This window comes from Nematolebias whitei, chromosome 21 (assembly GCF_014905685.2).
Source record: "Nematolebias whitei isolate Nwh7 chromosome 21, NemWhi1, whole genome shotgun sequence".
NCBI lineage: Eukaryota > Metazoa > Chordata > Actinopteri > Cyprinodontiformes > Rivulidae > Nematolebias > Nematolebias whitei.
Window position 1 is genome coordinate 10,258,223 of NC_056518.1, and position 19,246 is coordinate 10,277,468.

The 19,246-nt window shown below is 40.0% G+C and overlaps 1 protein-coding gene across 1 annotated transcript; it reads left to right on the forward strand.

Moving 5' to 3' along the window:
• The first annotated feature begins 263 nt into the window (after window positions 1-263).
• On the forward strand, window positions 264-18,415 carry plb1 (phospholipase B1). Its single transcript, XM_037695302.1, is given in 39 exon segments — window positions 264-276; window positions 381-486; window positions 1,822-1,864; window positions 2,001-2,066; window positions 2,708-2,773; window positions 2,852-2,907; window positions 3,006-3,075; window positions 3,147-3,248; window positions 3,394-3,447; window positions 6,216-6,284; window positions 6,388-6,474; window positions 6,553-6,613; window positions 6,706-6,764; window positions 7,017-7,090; window positions 7,182-7,225; window positions 9,346-9,454; window positions 10,410-10,461; window positions 10,553-10,633; window positions 10,829-10,894; window positions 10,970-11,070; window positions 11,150-11,231; window positions 12,455-12,559; window positions 13,348-13,443; window positions 13,521-13,592; window positions 13,683-13,760; window positions 13,861-13,921; window positions 14,012-14,070; window positions 14,341-14,408; window positions 14,488-14,531; window positions 14,640-14,739; window positions 14,845-14,896; window positions 15,022-15,102; window positions 15,690-15,755; window positions 15,876-15,970; window positions 17,438-17,519; window positions 17,610-17,714; window positions 17,836-17,931; window positions 18,004-18,078; window positions 18,149-18,415. Coding segments are annotated over 39 exon segments (3,063 nt in total).
• The last annotated feature ends 831 nt before the right edge of the window (window positions 18,416-19,246 follow it).

The window sequence follows — 19,246 nt, forward strand, 5'->3', positions numbered from 1 at the left end:
ATACTTTATGTATTTTTGAAAATCTTTTTCACCTTATCCCCTTGTTTTAGATTAATGATTTACACGGTTAGCTCTATTAGCTTCATAAACACTACGTGAGTTTTCATTTAAATGCTTTATTTTAATGTAAAATGCTTTATACATTTGATAGCATTGCATTCAAAGCTTGCAAAAGTTCATTTCAAGTGCAGCCTTTATTGCAGAAAACACCAGATTAGATCAGACTTTGAAGAGAAGCTATAAATTCTATAACGGACAGTTTGATGCAGCTTATCTGTAAGAGCAAGATAGCGGGTCATAAATGCACCTCTGGCCTTCCTTTACCATAAGAAGAAGTATAACAACCTGCATGAATGAAACTGCTTTCACCAACCAGTAAGCACAGAATGTAAATACTTTGTTGTTTCCTGTTTGAGCAGAGCTGCTGTCGATGTTTAATCCAGAAGTGATAATTCAGCATGAGGATCAGACACCAGTGCAGCGCAGGTAACACGTTTACTCTGCATATGTGAACATTTCATTCCACTTCATCCAATTCAGTTCATTTATACAGCATCAATTAACGACAAAAGTCGTCTCAGGTCTTTGTAGAAATAAATATTCAAATCATAAATCTAACTTGGACACAGATTTAAATGCTGCCCGATCAGTATTCAGTAGATTATGAAACCTTGCTATGTAAACACAATCTGTTTGAGGTCAGCAGATTATTGTAAACCTTTACTATGGCTCAATCGCTAATCCCAAGTGGCAACTTTAGCTACAGTGGAAAGGAACTCCCTTTTAATAGAAAGAAATCTCAACCAAAAACCAGAAGCAGGCTCAGGGTGAGCAGCATCCGCCTCGACTGGCCGGGGTCTAAAGGAGCAGGAAAGGAGAAACACAAAGTGTCCTCAAGTAAAGAAAAACTAAAACACTGCGAGTAAAGAGACTAAAGACAGCTGCAGAGTGAAGAAATGAGGCCAGTTTGTCCTCCAGCAGTTTAAGCCTATAGCAGCACAACTAAAGGATAGCTCAGGAAACCCAAGCCAACTGTAACTATAGGATTTATCAAAAAGGAAATACTTAAAACTGGACAATGTGTCAGCCTCACGGACAGAAACTGGAAGTTGGTTCCACAAGAGAGGAGCCTGATAACTGAAAGATCGTCCTCCCATTCTGCTTTTGGAAACTCTAGGAACCACAAGTAAACCTGCAGTCTGACAGCAAAGTGCTTTGTTAGAAAAATATAGACCAATAAGATCTGCAATATAAGATGGAACTAGGTTGTTGAGAGCTTTGTAGGTTAGAAGTAAGATTTTGAATTCTATTCTGGATTTGACAGGGAGCCAATGGAGAGAAGCTAAAACTGGAGAGATATGATCTCTCTATCAACTCTCATTAAAACTCTGGCAGCAACATTTTGATTAACTAAAGACATCTTAAATGTTTCTTTGGACAACAAGATAATAAAGGATTACAATAATCCAGTCTAAAAGTGATAAATGCTGCTTTCTGCATTGCTTTGAAACATGAAGTTTCTGATAAGTATCATATTGTGCTGGTGGAATACAGCTGTTCTGCTAACATTTTTAATTTTGGGGGTTAAATAACATTTCCAGGTAAAAACTGCACCAAGATTCTTCACATTAATGGAAGCCAAGTTATTCAGAAGAGTGAAAGGTTGTTTCTTAGGGGTTCATGTTCAAAAACCATGATGACTATCTGAGATTAAAGGTAGAAAATTAGAAGTCAGCGAGGTTTTTATGTCTCTAAGACAAGTTTATAATCTAAGGTTTTTTTGCTGCATCATTTCTCACATGTGGGAATAATGTCTTGCAGGAGCCTGATACAGGAAGCTGAGGCACTGTCTCTTTCTCATCAGGTATAATCTCATGATCTCTTTTTTAGACTTTAAAACATTTTATTTCACAGAGACTTGTTTATCTGGGTTTAATTTATGTAACTTATTTAAGTTGGGTTAGTACACACATTTTCCCTCTGACTTCACGTCCTTACAGAAAAACAAGTGGAAGATCGTGCTGCTGTTTGTCCCAGCAGATCTAATGTGTGCCTGTTCACCACATGTAAGTGTCCTTACTTCATGTCTAAAATAAAAACAGTTACTATAATGTGTTTAGTTTGGTTTAATTTAGTTTAAAATACAGATCAAAGATATTAAGAAAAAATAATTATAACAGTGCAGGGATAGGCAGAAGCCTCCACACAATACATATAAGTAATACAATACAATGTGTGTTTTAATGATTACCGTATTTTCCGGCGTATAAGTCGCATCAGTCCAAAAAGCATCATGAAGAGGAAAAAAAACATATAAGTCGCTTCGACGTATAAGTCTCATTTATTATGCATTTACTTAATGGTCAAAACAGCTTCATTTCACCTGTGCGGCGCAGCACCATCCATCCATCCATCCATCCATCCATCCATCCATCGCGACCGAAGCCGCTAGCTCTCCAGCGTTCCTCCACCTGCACCAGCTGAGTAAAATGAGCGTGCACGGGAGGACTGGCTGTTGCAGTTCTTAGACATTTAAAGCATCAGTCAATAATTGCGATATGAATATGGGGAAAAAAAACCTGCATATAAGTCGCTTCAGCGTATAAGTCACAAGACTGAAAATCTATGCAAAAAAATGCAACTTATATGCCAGAAAATACGGTAAATGTTCGGTTCAGAAATGATGGTGCTGTTTTTTGTATGAAAGACTGCTGCAGATGTTAAAGCTGCAGTGCAGGAAGTGGATGCAGCTCTGCAGATTTTGCAGAATCAGGTATAAAATGTACTGTCAAGTGTATTTTTGCCACGAGCACGCTTAACAGGAAATAATAATCTGGGCATTTCTCTACAGTTGCATCACACTTTAGTTCACGTGTTGGTCTGGAGTGGAGATCATCAGGAAGAAACGTGAGTTTTGTAAATACACTATTTGATGCTTCTTGTTTACTTCATTTCTCGTTTGTAAAGGTCCATTAAAAGTACATAATTGTTTTTTTTCCCAACAGATGTAAATGTTTAAATGATAAAGTCATAAGCCAAGGCCTACACGAAGCAGCTCTGCTGAAAGCACTGCAGGTAAAACCCTTACAGCATTTAAATGATTTACAGCTTGCAGAGATTTTACTTGTGATCATTCTGCGGTTCAGGACTCTTTGAGCCATCTTTTGGAAACGTCTTCGTGGTACCACAAAGATGTCGACTTCGCTGCTGTGCTGCAGTCTTCTCCACTCATCTTAGAGTCAGAGTCTGTAAGTAAAGAGAAATACAACCTTGAAGGCCAGTTCCTGTCGACAACATTATCAACGAGGAGTTATAAACTCTGCCTCTCCAGTGATAACTCAAGAACGATGTGAGCTAATGTGTAACTTCTATCTGTGGCGTTTTTCTTTAAAGGAGAGCTCCTCGTCTGAACTTAACCAGCTGGCTGTTCAGCTATGGACAAATCTGGTAAGTTGTTAGAAACAAAGAGCCCAAACGACAGATAACAGATTTACTGAGGGTTGTGTGACAGCAGCGTGACGCAGATCACGAGGGACATCGCTGACACTCAAAATCAAGGACGATATCGAACAGTAATTACTGTTTGTCTCGCAGATTAGATAAGAGATGTACAGATTAACCTTGCTGGATTAAAGTCAAGGATATTTTCTCATAAACTCTGCATTTGGGTGAACCAGGGCCGGCCCAAGCCTCCATGGGGCGAAATTTAGTTTGGGGCCTCTATTTCTGCTAATAATGTGATTTACTGCACTCAACAGATGATCAGATCATTCACCACCTAACATAAACTCACTGCAACTCTGACAGCCTTGTTTACATGATCATATAAGTATATTTCATCTAGTACAGGGGTGTCAAACTCATTTTCATTTGGGGCCACATCAAACTCATGAATGTCCTCAAAAGGCCGGACATGGTAGAATGTATTGATAAAACTATTAACACTGGTAAATATAACTTTCTATGCATTCAATTACTACTTCTAAAAATGCAATATTTTATGTTTGAGTTATTTGGTGTTATAAACATAAAAACTGATTTGATTTGACTGATCAGAATAAGCTTTATTATCATTGCACCGAGATACAACAAGAACATGTACATGCAGGCGTCCGGAAGATGGACGGAGTGCACGAAGCTGCTGCTGCTCTGAGCGCGGCCTCTCTTATCCTTTATCAGAATAATAATCCTAGATGGGAAAAGGGGAGAAACATGAGGGTAGATAGTGGTATTACAAAAAAAGATCTTTCACATCAGGACATGATTTGAGACATTTAGAAACTCTACCAGCAACACAATTACAACATGATCACATGCATTTGACATCGAGGTGTTGAGATTTGTCTGAGCGCTTTTCAGATCAGCCACAGTTTCTGAAGATGTTGTTTCAGCGGACAGTTCTGATAAGGCTGCACAGAAAGTTCTCGGGGGGCGATAGATTAAGCTTTTGTCCTTGGTTACCCATGACCCAGGAGAAATATGATAATCGGCCCATTCCGAGGCCATCGGGAGTCAGATTCAGATTCAGATTCAGATCAGCTTGATTCTTGTTTTTCTTCAGGCAGACAGATTTTTTTCTTCAGCCTTGAGTCCATCTGGACGTTCTGGTTCCGAAAATGCCTAATTGTGGGATTCCATTCCACTGATCCATGCGATGAGTCTCCTTCAAGGTCGAACCCGCCACGCTGACGAGTCCCAGAAACAGCAGGTGGCCTGCGATTCTCATAAATCGCCTCCACCTCACGTTTAGCTTGAAAACCAGTTGATTTAGAGTTCCTACAGCACGGACCAAACCTTCACACTGACTCTGAAGCTTTGCCATGCCGAAACTGCTGCCGATGTCTTCTTCAAAAGTCGATAAAACAGAGCCCTGCCAATGCCAAAAAGCAGAGACCCTGCTATCATAAATCCAAATATGTAAACTAGGGGTGCACCAATCACAGATTTCTGGCCGATCACCAATTTCTAAAATGTCGGACCTGCCGATTCTGATTTTGGCAGATACCGATGTTGTTTTATAAGAGACACTGTCAGGTGTTATTAGGTCACAATGCACCTTCAATTTACCAATATTATTTTATTGAAAAACATACCCTTGAACAATATCCTAGAAACAATATAAACTTGTTTTAACTGGCCATGAGGCAGTGCTCTGAAATATAAATGAAGTTTAGACAATTGTTAAAACTAAAAAATCGGTAAAATCGGTTTCTCATGCAGGTATCGACCAATTTCCGATTTCCCAAAATTAAGGAAATCAGGGCCCCTAATGTAAATGTCTTCAACATCCTCCTGAGACAGGACTGAGAGGCACATCAGCTGCCACACTCCCCCACGGGTCCATGACGTACCCCACAGCGTGTGTCTCAGCTGGACACGCAGGTTCTCCAGGACGCTTTGTTGAAGAAATCTTATCAATAGAGTTGAACGTCCAGGATACCAGATCCATAATCTTATTAATTTACGTTTGGGAGATGTGAACCAGGCACTTCAGACACACAGAGAGCAGAGCAGGAGGAAAGAAAAACAGGAGAGGAAAGACAGAAGCAGCCACCTCAATCAGAGCCAGAGAGGATAAATGTCATCTTGAAGTTCTGCTTCTATGATCCACTAGGCTGGGTGTAGAGACACACAGAAGTGGTTATGGTGGGCTGGATTTGGCCCACGGGCCTTGAGTTTGACACGTTATCTAGTGGTACTAAAAGTAACAAAAGGGGGAAACACACCAGTATGCAACGTATTTTACAGCAAAAGTGTCATCTGGTTTATTATCTTTGGTTCCAAAGAACAGCCACAGTAATGTTCAAAATAATTTGTAGCGCAAGATCATCAACAAACAACAGATAAAATAACATAAAATGTGCAAAACCAGACAAATTTAGTTTTTAAAAAATTAAGGAGATACTTAAATAATGTAAATGAACAATTACTTGAAACCATGTAAGATGTGAAAAAAAGAAATTTAAAGTTGAATAATTAGTTCTTAAAACTATGTAAATGTATGCAACAATTTACAAAAGCTGAACTTATATTATTTAAACAGAATCATATAGAAATCATTACTAAAAAAAAAAAAAGTATCCACTTAGAGGGGTCCCCTAGTGGCCCCGGGGCCCCAGGCAGCTGCTTAGTTTGCTCAAGCCTTGGGCCGGCCCTGGTTGTAAAGTCTGGTAAAAAATAAGAAATCTTAATGTATGAAACATGGCTTCTTTCAGCTCCAACCAGCGGCAGGTCAAGCTGAGGTCACAGACAGCGGTGATGTCACCATGCCTTGTCCAACTCAGGTGATTCATGCAGACACTGTCAAAATAAAAGTCCTCTTCGAACACTGTCAAAATAAAAGTCCTCTCCAGTGCGGTTGAATGATCGGCTGCTTTTTATTTGCAGGAGTTTCCTTTTCTGCGAACGCAGATAAACTCCCCGGGTGAAAGAGCACAGGAGGTTTACAGACAAGCTTCTGCACCAGCAGACCTTGTAAGAGTTTCATTCACAACCAGATTATGGATTAACAGTTTCAGATTACGGTTTTTAGAATTTACTGTGTGCTTTTAGGGAATGGGTACTGAGGTGCCTTGCACAGATCACAGTCCATCTCCAAGCACGCCCACATCAGGTGTTGAAATATTTATCATCTCCATTAATAGGTTCAAGGAAAAAGTTTATTTCATGCTAATCCAATAAAATTATTATTTTTCTTCTGTGTAGTTCATGAGCTCAGACCTGGAGACATAAAGGTGGTGGCAGCTGTGGGGGATTCTCTGACGGTGAGTGTTTTTATGTCCTCTACCTGTTTTTTTGGTTATGATCATCATTAATAAAAAAAACTATATATTTTGATCAACATCGATACAGAAGACAAGGGATCCAGTGAAAGTAAATCACAGGATGACAGATAAATTAGATTATTTACGCATGGTGTCCTAATGCTTCGTAACAATCTGCTGTTTATAGAGTTTATAGAGGTTGCAGTGATAACTTATCTGGCTCCAGTCGTCACTCATCGGGTGTTTTTGCAGGCAGCCAATGGCGTGGGCGCTAAGAATGACAACCTCCTGTTAGTGCTAAATGAATACAGAGGGCTGTCATGGAGGTAAGCTGGTTCAGTGTGACGGTGGGGGAACGTTTTGCTCAACTTTTAACTTCATTTAAAACAAACTGAAACTTGTTTCTCCCATTTTTAGCGTTGGAGGTGATGAAAATATCACCACTGTGACAACTCTGCCAAGTATGTTCCTCTTCCTGCCTCTTCAGCTCGTTTTTATTAGAGATCAAGAACATTTAAAAGCTTTAAACACCAGGCGCCCATACGCTGATCATTGGTAGCACTAATAACATCTCTATACTTACTGTGATGCAAACAGGGGCAATTCTAGGACCTGACCTTCAGGGGTGCTTAGCCCCCAGTACTTGAACAACACACCCCATGGTGTGGTTTGTGAGACGTGCACAAGCTTACAGTCTCCCATCCAAGCACTGATCAGGCCCCACCCTGCTCAGCTTCTGACATCCGGTGTGTTCAGGGTAGTTGTTAAACGACTACATATTTTTAAAAGTCGACTTTAACATGATAAGAGTTGAGTCGACTTCGACTAGTCGATGATGCCATAGGAACTCAAGACACTATATCATATTTGCAATATATATATATATATATATATATATATATATATACAACAACAAAAAAGGAACAGCAAAACATCAGGCGTATATTTATGCTCCTACCATTTATCATACTGCAAATAAGTCAAAGCAAAAGCAAAACTATTATCAAGCTGCAAAAATGCTGCTGTTTTTAGTTTTATTTTACATTTGTATTTAATCCACCGTGTGGACTGGGTGGAATAGGGTTAGGAACAGCAGGGGAGGGGGCGGGGGGGGGGGGGCGACTAGTCATCGTGAAATATAAAAACTTGCAAGATGAGCAAGATAGTCGACTAGTCGGTTCGTCTGTTCAACCCCTAGTTGAGGGTGGTGTGGCGTAAACAAGGAGCTCAGTCACAAATAGGACTTCTAAAGGATCAAAGACTGAACTTGTGCAAGCAGAAGTTGCAACATATATCTACACAAAACACACAAAACAAAGCACAACTTGCTTTAAGCATTACACTTTATTTTAACCATTAACCTCTGACTGCAAAGCGTTTATAATGCAAAACCCCAACAATGTTGTCAGAGGAAAAAGGGGGTGGAGCTTCTGCATGTAAGGGGCAGGTAATGGGACAAATTGAGGTCACCGATTGGTCAGTTGCTGACGAGCCTACTGGAATGATTGACAGGTGGCGTTAAGGATGTGACTCATGCAAAAAACAAACAAACATGGATTTTGCTGGCTCATTTAACAGTGTCATCATTTATTCCATATTTATTTAAAATGTATTCAATATTTTGGTGAATTTAATATTTGAGAGCTGAGCTTCCTTACAATATCCTAATGATGGTTTCTCAATTTTTCAAGGGTGCTGACTTCAAATTTAATGGAGCTTGAGCACCCCCGAAAGAGGCTAAAATCATCACTGGATGTAATTCAACAATTTGAATGTAAATATAAGCTCGTATTTCATAAAAAAAAAAAAAACAGAAAATAAAACACTCAAACTATAGAAATAACGGTTTTAAGTAGATTATTTTTTATTTGTTTGTGTCATATATGTACTTCTTCTGAAATTGAGCCTTTTATGTGTTTTACAATGCAACACAACTTTATTTAAAAACTCCACCGATGGCCAAAGTGCTGTACACTGAAATCATGAAATCAATTAAAACAGTAAAAGTAATGAACCGTTCAATCATAAAAACAACAAATATTAAAACAATACGAGCCAACGTGTCAAGCTGAGTTAAAAGCCAAAGAGAGAAAAAATGTTTTAATAGATTTACAAACAGGAAGTGAGTCGGCCTGTCTGATGTGTTTTAAAAGTTTTCATAAAGGAGACAAAGTTATACTTGATAATATTAATAATAATATTATTTGAAGAATTAAGGTTCAGAGCTGGTTTATATATGTTTTTATTCTCTGAATTTTGAATACTTTTGTATCAGTGATGATGAAAACACTTGGAAACCTTCAGATTGTTTCAGCTGTTGAAGTTGCACATGGACTTCCCTGTCTTTGCTCCTGTCAGGCCTTTTAGTCCCTTTAATGTTTGCTAAAGTAAAATATAAAAAGATTTTATGTACAAATTATAAATTGTAGAACTCTACAAGTACAGTTCACACAGTATCAGCACATTAAAAATGATTTCTCTTCTGTTTGTATAAAAACAGAGCTTTGCCTCTAGAATAGAAAGCATGACTTGTTTGATAAAAACGAACGTGTTCGTGTTTTTTCCCTCGTGCTGTTCTCAGACATCCTGAAGGAGTTTAACCCTTCACTGACTGGATTCTCTGAGGGAACATGTTCCCAGGACGCTCCAGGAGCCTTTCTGAACCAGGCTGTGCCAGGAGCGAGGAGCGGGTCAGTCACTTCACACACACACACACACACGCGCGCGCGCGCGCACACGTACTGCATGACTTATTCCACATGAATACATTCATCTACTCATTCATCCATCATCCGTCCATCATCCATCCATCTATTCATCCATCCATCTGTTCATCCATCCATTTATTCATCCATCTGTTCATCCATCCATTTATTCATCCATCTGTTCATCCATCCACGTCCATCCATCCATCTATTCATCCATCTATTCATCCATCCATCTGTTCATCCATCCATCTATTCATCCATCCATCTATCTATTCATCCATCCATCTATTCATCCATCAATCTATTCATCCATCCATCTATTCATACATCCATCTATCTATTCATCCATCCATCTATTCATCCATCCATCTATTCATCCATCCATCATCCATCAATCCATTCATCCATCCATCTATTCATCCATCATCCATCCATCTATTCATCCATCCATCTATTCATCCATCAATCGATTCATCCATCCATCTATTCATCCATCCATCTATTCATCCATACATCCATCATCCATCCATCTATTCATCCATCCATCCATCTATTCATCCATTCATCTATTCATCCATCTATTCATCCATCCATCCATTATCTGCTTCTTGTTCTGGTGTTGGAGACTCAGGGAAGCTGGAAATCTTTTACCACAGGTGTTTGCCTACAAGCTCCTCCCCTCACTCTGGTTCCAGATTTGGGCCCCAGTAACCCATGTCAACAAGAGATATCACGCTCCCTGTCTTTTTCTGGACTATATATGTTGTGAACTGTTTTTTATTCAGCCTGTCATCTAGAACCAGTCTGCCTTGGGAGAACCTACATCATAGCTCCCAGGATCATTTAGGTGTACACTGGCCTCCATCACAATAAGGTGGTGCTTGAGGACAACATTTCAACGCTTGATAATAATTTAAAATGTTGTTCTTATTTACAGTGATATGGTACGACAGGTGCGCACTCTAGTAGACAAAATGAAGAATGACTTGGTAGGCAGAGGCGTTCTACAGAAACATTTATTAATAGTCTCTAGTAGACTTTATCTCAGTAATCTGACCCTTTCCCTGTTGTTCTCTTTAGCGCATTGATTTCCACAACGACTGGAAAGTGATCACCATGTTCATCGGCGGCAATGACATTTGTGACTTCTGCACAGACAGTGTGAGCACACTTTGCCCCAAACACTTGAAATGTTAATTTATATTTTGTGATTTTCTTGTGATATCTGAAGCGTATTTGCACATTTAGTTAAATCTAGAGCTATTTACGTTTGAGCCGATTAGTAATTTATTTTTTCCTTGAAAACCACCACTAAATGAAACTAATTGAGCGAAAAAACATTTTTCGCTCTTTCAGATCTTCTTTTCACCCGACAATGTGGTCAGTCGAATCCGCCAAGCTTTGGACCTACTCCACAGGGAAGTATGTTGTCGTCTTTTTGCACCAAAGTCACTGTAGTAATTACAGAAAGGCTGTAAAACGGTTGTTTTCTTCCAGGTGCCTCGTGCAATGGTGAATTTGGTAGAGATGTTAAATATTGCACCACTGCGTGATTTGCACATGGATAAATCAATGGGTTGTCCCACCTGGTTTGTAAGGTCAGTCACTTCTTCACTAGGTGGCTTGACCATTAAAATCACACCTAACTGTTTACCAGGTTTGATTTTTGTGTTTCAGGCTAGTTTGCCCCTGCGTGCTGAAGCCCATTGAAGGAACATTTGAACTGGAGAGGATGAATGACTTCAACAAAGCTTATCAGGTGCAAATAAATGAAAAGGTTTCATGTTTTCAGACAGTTTTTAATTGACATTTCATATATAACCATCCATCCATTGTCTTTATCCGCTTCTTCCTTGTTCGGGTTGCAGGGGGGGGGGGGGGGTTCACTTGTGCCCATATCCAGCCATCACTGTGTGAGAGGTGGGGGACACCCTGGACAGGTCTCCTGTCCATCACAGGGACACATAGAGACAAACGAGACAAACAATTCACTCTCAAATGCATGTTTTTGGTTTGTGGGAGGAACAAGGAGTACCAGGAGAAAACTGACACATGCACGGAGAGAACATGCACACTCCACCCAGAAAAGTCTCTAGATGGGATATGATCCGGCAACCTTCTCTCTGAAAGGCAACAACTCTACCAACTGTGACACTTTTTACCCACTTTTTAAATGTTTTCATTAGGGAAAATATGCCTCTTTTGATAGTCCCCCATGCAAACCATCTGGTGAACATTTAATAATTTCTGAATCAAAAATTATTATGGATTTGGTCAGCTGGTCCCTCAACACAATTGATCAAATGTTTTTTGACCAGACAAGTGTGCTGGAGAGCCCTCATGCTCTGAACAAACCTATGCAGCTGGGTATGTCAATGATTGCCACCGAGTGTACCAGCAGAACTGAAGACAGACAGAAAACAGAGTCTGGCGGCCCAAACAATTGTTGTTTATCTGAATTTGGCCTCACTGCTGGCCTTGGACAGGCCAACTTATCTCAAATTGCTCCTGGAGGACATGTAAACTAGAAGCTTCTGCCCCCCTCCCCTCCTGAGGACATCTGTGGCCTTATCAGAACCATGATGCTGATAGACACTGTATCATCTTATCTGAACTTTGGAACTTTCTAGAGTGTTCACGGATAACTCACTGGCTTTGTCGACCTCTATGCATAAATGTGAAGCCATTGTATGTTGCTGTTTATGTGGCGAGGTCTTTTTTTTGTTGCATCTTTTACACTGTGCCCTGGCCAGGACATGGTGTGAGACATAGATTTTTTGGCTTCCTCCATCCTCATGTTGTCTTTTTCTCATCTGCCTGTATGTTGTATGTAACAGATCTCTCTTGTAAATGAGTCTTCGAGGCTTAATTGGAACTAACCTGTATAAATAAAGGTCTAATAATAATAATAATAATAATTTAGGAAGTTATCGAAGCACAACTTTATACATCATATATCAAACTGTTGTGTTTTTCTTTCAGTTGGCCATGAGAGAGCTAATTGACTCAGGGCGGTATGACACACACAACAACTTCACTGTGGTGCTGCAGCCTCTCTTCAGAGAGATTATCCTTCCCAAGTTAGAGGTAAGAACAATCAGATTTGGATCAGTCTCTTTCTGGTTTGATTCTTATAGACCCATCAAAAAGAGGACATTTCATGATACAGTCTTCATCCATAAACTTTTTTTGTCCAGGCCATAACCTTTGATCCACTCAAGACAAATCTTGAAACTCATGTGTACTACCACAACACAGTTTCTTGCATAATATCTTCGTTCAAATCTCGGACGAGCCCCCATGTACAGACCTCACTTTGAACTCCATTCAACTATCTTAGGATGAAAACCCAAAGCACTCCCTGCCTGGTATCTTCCAAGATATCACAATTATTGTTCTCTAATTTAAGAATGCAAAAGAAAAACTATTTCTGAAATTGGTCTGTAATAGGTCTTAGTCATACCATGCAGAGCAACCTTGACCTCAACCTTCCTTACGAGTCCATCTTGGCTGGGAGCAGGCTTGACAACAACACCCATTGGCCATTCGTTCCTCCTGGCTTGTGTTTCTTTAAAAAGAACCACATCTTCTTCTTTAATATCAAGTTGTTTATGTTGCCATTTTTGCCGAGTCTGTAGAGTACAAAGGTGCTCCTTTCGCCATCTATTCCAGAAATCAAACTGGTCCAGATGACATGATTTAACCTTTTTTGTCTTCATCACGTCAGCGTCAAGATCAAGGTCACAAATCAACGTCTTTGCTATAGACTGCTGTATAATAGTTTGATGGGAACATAACGTGCCATTCACAGTACTCTTGTTCAGCTGTTTGTTCTTGTTTGCTTATGATGTTTTTCTTAAACCCTTTTTTTTAAGGATGGCCGCCCTGATCGCTCTTACTTTTCACCAGACTGTTTTCACCTCAGCCAGAAAGCTCACACACATATGGCTCGTTCACTTTGGAACAACATGGTAAAGTTTGCTCCCTTATTGGACATTTCTCTCGTGATTTCATCAATATTAAATTACTGACTCTCGCCGTCTCTTAGCTGGAGCCAGTGGGCAACAAGACCTTCAAAGAAAACTTCACAGCTGTAACAGAGTTGAAATGTCCATCCAAGGTACTCATTTATATTAAACACATAAGATTATGTGCTGTTTTTAAACACTTGCATGTGATGAAATTGAGCTTGATTATGTTTGTACTACAGGAATACCCATTCTTACGAACCGCTCATAATAGCAACTACACTTTTCCAGGCCCTCCGACAACTTCCCCTCCAGTTAATGTACATTATATTTTTTTATTATAACAGAGCATGCATTTATTATTTAGAGCTCACTTGTTATTACTGAAAATATCTAAAATATATCTTTGTTATTCTGTAGAACTGGGGTAGTGACTTCTCCTGTGTTCATATAGCTCCATCAAACTCAGTACCAACTTCAGGTAAGCATACAGCTAATCCAGTTTTCCCAATAACTTGGTGAAAAAGGCTTGTGTAGCATACAAAATATATTCACGTTGGACTTTTGTTAGTTCACAGATTACGTCCAGCAGATATCAAGGTGGTGGCTGCTTTAGGAGACTCCATAACGGTAGGTTTCTGTGTCATTCCAGAGGATGACAGATGGTTTGGTTGTGTGGAAAAATAAATCCTACAAATAGCCTGAAAATAGAAAACTTGGCATATGCTATTTGTTTTAAGTATTTATAAAGTTTTGTGGGTTTGACTCGTTCTATAAATGTGAGTTAGGTCTCAGTAAGTCTACAAAAACAACAGCTGAGAGATCAGTTTTGTTGTAGTACACCAGAGAACAAAACAGAAGAACGTATGCCTGAACGTGTGTATGGTTTCTTGCATGTAGGCTGGCTTTGGTGCAAAGGCAAAGAATCTTCTGCAGCTAAAAACAGAATACAGAGGCGTGTCATGGAGGTGAAACACACTGCACTCACCTCACAATCATACTCTTGTTGCATCTTCATGCATTTCTTGCCTGTTTTCATTAACCAAGCATTGGAGGGGATCGTGCTCTGGAGACTGTCACCACTCTTCCAAGTAAGCAGCTCGCTGTAATGCTCCTTACCACCACTAGATGGCAGCCTCAGTCTGAACAAAACTGGTGTCTTATGCAGTAAAAGTCTCTTTTTGTAATTTTTACATCAGATATCCTCAAGAAGTTCAACCCCAACATCAAAGGGATGTCCAAGGGGACTGGAAAATTACAGACTGGTTTCAATGTGGCTGTATCTGGGGCCAAGATAGCGTAAGCCCCAACATTTTTACATCATAACTGTGCAACACTGCCAGCCTTTTATGCTCTCATAAAAAATAAAAAAAAAGATAACTCGGTTTATTTAATCACTCGCAGAGAAGTCCCGGAGCAGGCTCAACGTCTGATTGATGCCATAAAAAATGATAAAGTGAGTTTAAAAGTGGCTGGAACATATTTTATGATTTAATGAGTTTACATTATAATATTTAATAGTAATTACTGCTCTGTTTGTCTGTTTCTCTCATTTTCCCATGATCTATTGGATGTAAACAGACAGTAGACTTTCAGAATGACTGGAAGCTTGTGACCCTCTTTATTGGTGGCAATGACTTGTGTCAGTACTGCAACGACCGGGTGAGTCACTTCACAAAAAGAAAGATCCAATAAGGTGCGCGAAATCTTTTAGTGGTTGAACGTCCCTGGGTGTTGTGTGGAGCTGTCTCATGATATCACTGGATCTGAGCACTGGAGCAGAATAATGACGTTTTGTGAGCAGCCCTCTCCTCCCAGTTTTGTGTCAGACTGAGATGAGAGGTTTTTTGTCTCCTGTGTCTGAGTGCAGCAAGGCACAGAGAGAGGCCTTGTTCTCTAAAAGCATAAACAACACACAAGCCAACCCTCCCTCCATCCTATTTGATTTTTTTTTAATTGTACATCTTGTTTTGCTTTTCTCGCTCCATTAGTCTCCACACGCCTTGTGATTGAGTGATTTTATTCTTTGTTTCACTGTTTGTCCTTCAAAGCAGAATCTGAAAAAGCATCAAATGAAGATGAGCTCTGAGCCTGTGCTGGTGACAGCTTGTGTATTTGCATGGCTCCTGAAGTGATATGATTCATTTCAGACTTGACCTCTTCATTATGCAGCTTTTCTCTGGTCGCAGCAGAGATGCTAATAAGGCTCAGGTGAACTGTGTGTTTATCAGTAACCATAATCTCTCCAGGCCTCCCTTTCACCTCAGAACTACAGCTACCACATGAGGACAAGCTTGGATATGTTTTATAAGGAGGTGAGACAATGTTGCATTATAAATAATTTTAAATGCTTTGAAGCGTTTTGAAGGTTTATGTTATGTTCTTTAAATTATCATTGATCCATGTAAGATTTAAATGTTACTTTCTCATCGGAGGTCCCGAGAACGATCATCAACGTCTTGGAAATCCTGGAAATTGAAGGCCTTCGCAGGATTAAAAGGGACAGTCTCGGGTGCAGTTTGTTACAAAAGTAGGCAACGTTCGTATGTCCGATCATCCCTTAATAACCAAAACCTCTGAGACAGAGGCAGAATGTGGTTTTTTTAGTATTTAAAATTTAACATTGAGCCAGTCCTTCACCCAGATTGTTTTAAACAAACCACAGACAAGGTACAGGCAACAGCCATAAAATACATATACAATGAAAAATATATAAAAGTAGTGATATTGAACAAAATAAATCAAGCTACGTTATGAAAGGAGGTAAAATACTGCATTGATGTGTCCATTGAACTTAACAGAGAGATGAAAGCGGACAGCTTCAAGGTGTTCCAGGTTAAAGGAGTAAAGTAAGAAAAGGCCTTTTTGCCAAATTCAGTCCGTACTGAGGGGACGCTGCAGATAATGATGTCTTGAGGGTGCACGCTGTAACTGCACTGATGACGTGACATGTAGGAGGAGATGCATGAAGGCGGCAGACCAATAAGTGATTTAAAGATGAAAATGTACCAGTGAGAGAGTCTGCGTGAAGTTAATGATGCCCAATTTACCAGTGAATACTGGGTGAGGTGATGGGTACAGTAGTTACAGCCAGTTATGAATCTTAGCGCATCGTGATACACACCATCCAACATCTGCAGGTTCTTGTAGGAGCATTCATGTAAAAAATGTCACCATAATCAATTGCTGGTAAGAAAGTAGCAGCTACAATGTGTTTTCTGGCGTTCAGAGTTAACATGATCTATTTCTGACACAGAAACCCAATTTTATTTTCAATTTCTTTACCAAGTTTTTGACATGAGGCTTAAAAGAGAGATGTGCATTGACCAAGATTCCCAAGTAATTGTAAGAATCCACAAACTCAACAGGAGCACCATTCAGAGCTAAGATAGGAGGAAGGACTGCTGGTACCGACTTCCTGTTTGAAAACAACATCCCTTTGGTTTTATCAGCATTTAGCACCAGTTTGAGACGGAGCAATGGATGGAATGGATGATGTTGAGTGCAGACTGTAGAAGCTCGAAAACCTCAGCTACTGTTTTAGCTCGACAATAAACAACTGTATTGTCAGCACAGAAATGCAAGGATGCATCAGGAATGATTTGACCTACATTACTTATATAGATTGTAAAGAGAGTGGGTCCTAAGACTGAGCCTTGTGGTACACCATTATTGACAGTTAAATAACTAGGGGGGAAAAAACACTGTGTTGAACACATTGCTTTTGGCCTGAGAGATACTATAGAAAACCAAATGATAGTGTGGTCTGAGAAACTAATATCTGAGAGCTTATGGCAGAAGATGTCATGATGCTCTTGCTGTTTAAAAAATAACCTGAAAACACATTTTCAAAATCACTGAATGTTTCCTTTGCCAAAGCCTCAGTTCCCCTCAAGGTTTACACACACATCAGCTGTTTTAATCTAGCTGAAAACAGTTACTTGTGTTACATTAGACCACCTCGTAACAATTTTTATAATTCTCTCTTAACACACAGACAAGTTTGCCCCTGCTTTTTGATGCCTGGAGAGGATTCACCAGAACTGGCTGAAATGAAACGGATCAATCGGGATTTCCAAGTGAGTAGACAAGACAAGTTAAATCATAATGAATACTTTTGGATAAATCTTAGAGAAGGGTCATTTATAACATCTGGACTCATCTGTCAGATTGAGACTGAAAACCTGGTGTATGGAGATCGGTACAACGGCAGAGAGGACTTTGCCGTCGTAATCCAGCCTTTTTTCAAAAACACCATCGTTCCATTAAACACTGTAAGCCTGCAACGCTCACTCTTCACTGATGTGCATCAAATGTACAAACGTTTAGCTTTGGGACAGAAACCGTCCCCTTCAGTGCACATAATGCACACAGTCGTGTGTTTGCTCCCTCCAGGAAGGCCGGCCTGACACCACGTACTTCTCTCAGGACTGTTTCCACTTCAGTGAGCGAGGACATGCTGACATGGCTGCTGCTTTGTGGAATAACATGGTGAGGCTGAAGCAAACGGTAAACGGCTAGCTGTTCGTGAACACAGCTCAGACATGTTTCTGTTGCTTCTAGTTGGAGCCGGTGGGTAAAAAACAGACATACAACAGTTTCACAAATGCCAGAAATATCCTCAAGTGCCCCAGTGAGGTAAGACAGCTGCTACTGAAGACCTCCTTTTGCACACTCAGTCTACTTCAAATCCATTTCTGTGTTACAGGAACATCCGTACATCTTTACAAAGGCCAACAGTTTTCCCATTTCGACCACAACCACAGCGCCCACAGCGCCCACAGCACACACCACCTCAGCCCAGCCTCTCACCACCGACTGTTCGGGCAGCGTCCCAGTGTGGCTCGCTGCGGTGCTGGCTGTTATCGGGCTTCTGATTGGCTGGGCTGTCACCTGGCTCCTCTTCTTCTGCAGAGACAAGAGGCGAAAGAGTATAATGACGTCTACAGTGGACACGAAGGACACAATGTTTTAACAATGTGTGATTATTGCACTGAAATATTTGAGGGGCTACACAAAGAGCATCTGCTTCAGGATCACTGAACCACGAAAAAGCATCACAACGTAAAAATAACGTTTTGGTTTTTTTTTTATCAGTAATCAAGGCAGCTTTGCACAAACAAACTTTTTTTTATTTGGGGGGGGGGGGGGGGTGTATTTGCACAACCTACTAAAACATATCAAGGTGCTGAAGCTGGTCTAACAGCTTAATGATCCAGTTCAGTCCATCAGTATAAGATTACAACTAATGATTAAAGCTACCGTATTTTTCGACCTATAAGTCACTTCTTTTTTTTTTTGTTGCATAATTCACATGCCCTGTGACTAACACGCCTAAGCGACGTATTTTTGGATTTTTTTCCCCATATTTATAAACTTTTTATTTATTTATAATTATTATTAGAATAATTTATAATCCAATTTTTGGCTGAGATATGACAGTTTTTATTCATTCTGACTGAAAATATTGAACACTACCATTTTCAGCCATTAGATGGCACTCAAGTAGTGTGGCATGCAGTTGTATCATGGAATAGGTAAAAGTGGCTATTAATGACACAATTGGCTTGCCATACATTGCCCCCTACGTCCAGCTCTCCTGGAGCAACCGTCAAATCAGCTTCATTTCACTGCACCGCCCGGCTAAATGCAGCTAATTTGACCACTGAAGTGCATTTATTAAGTAAAAGTTCAACTGAGACACACCTTTACTATAATGTCGAGCAAACAAATAATTGTTTTAGATGCTTATCTTGTTAAATTTTGAAGAAATGTGCAGCGTTCCTACTTCCTGATTTCCTCCCTC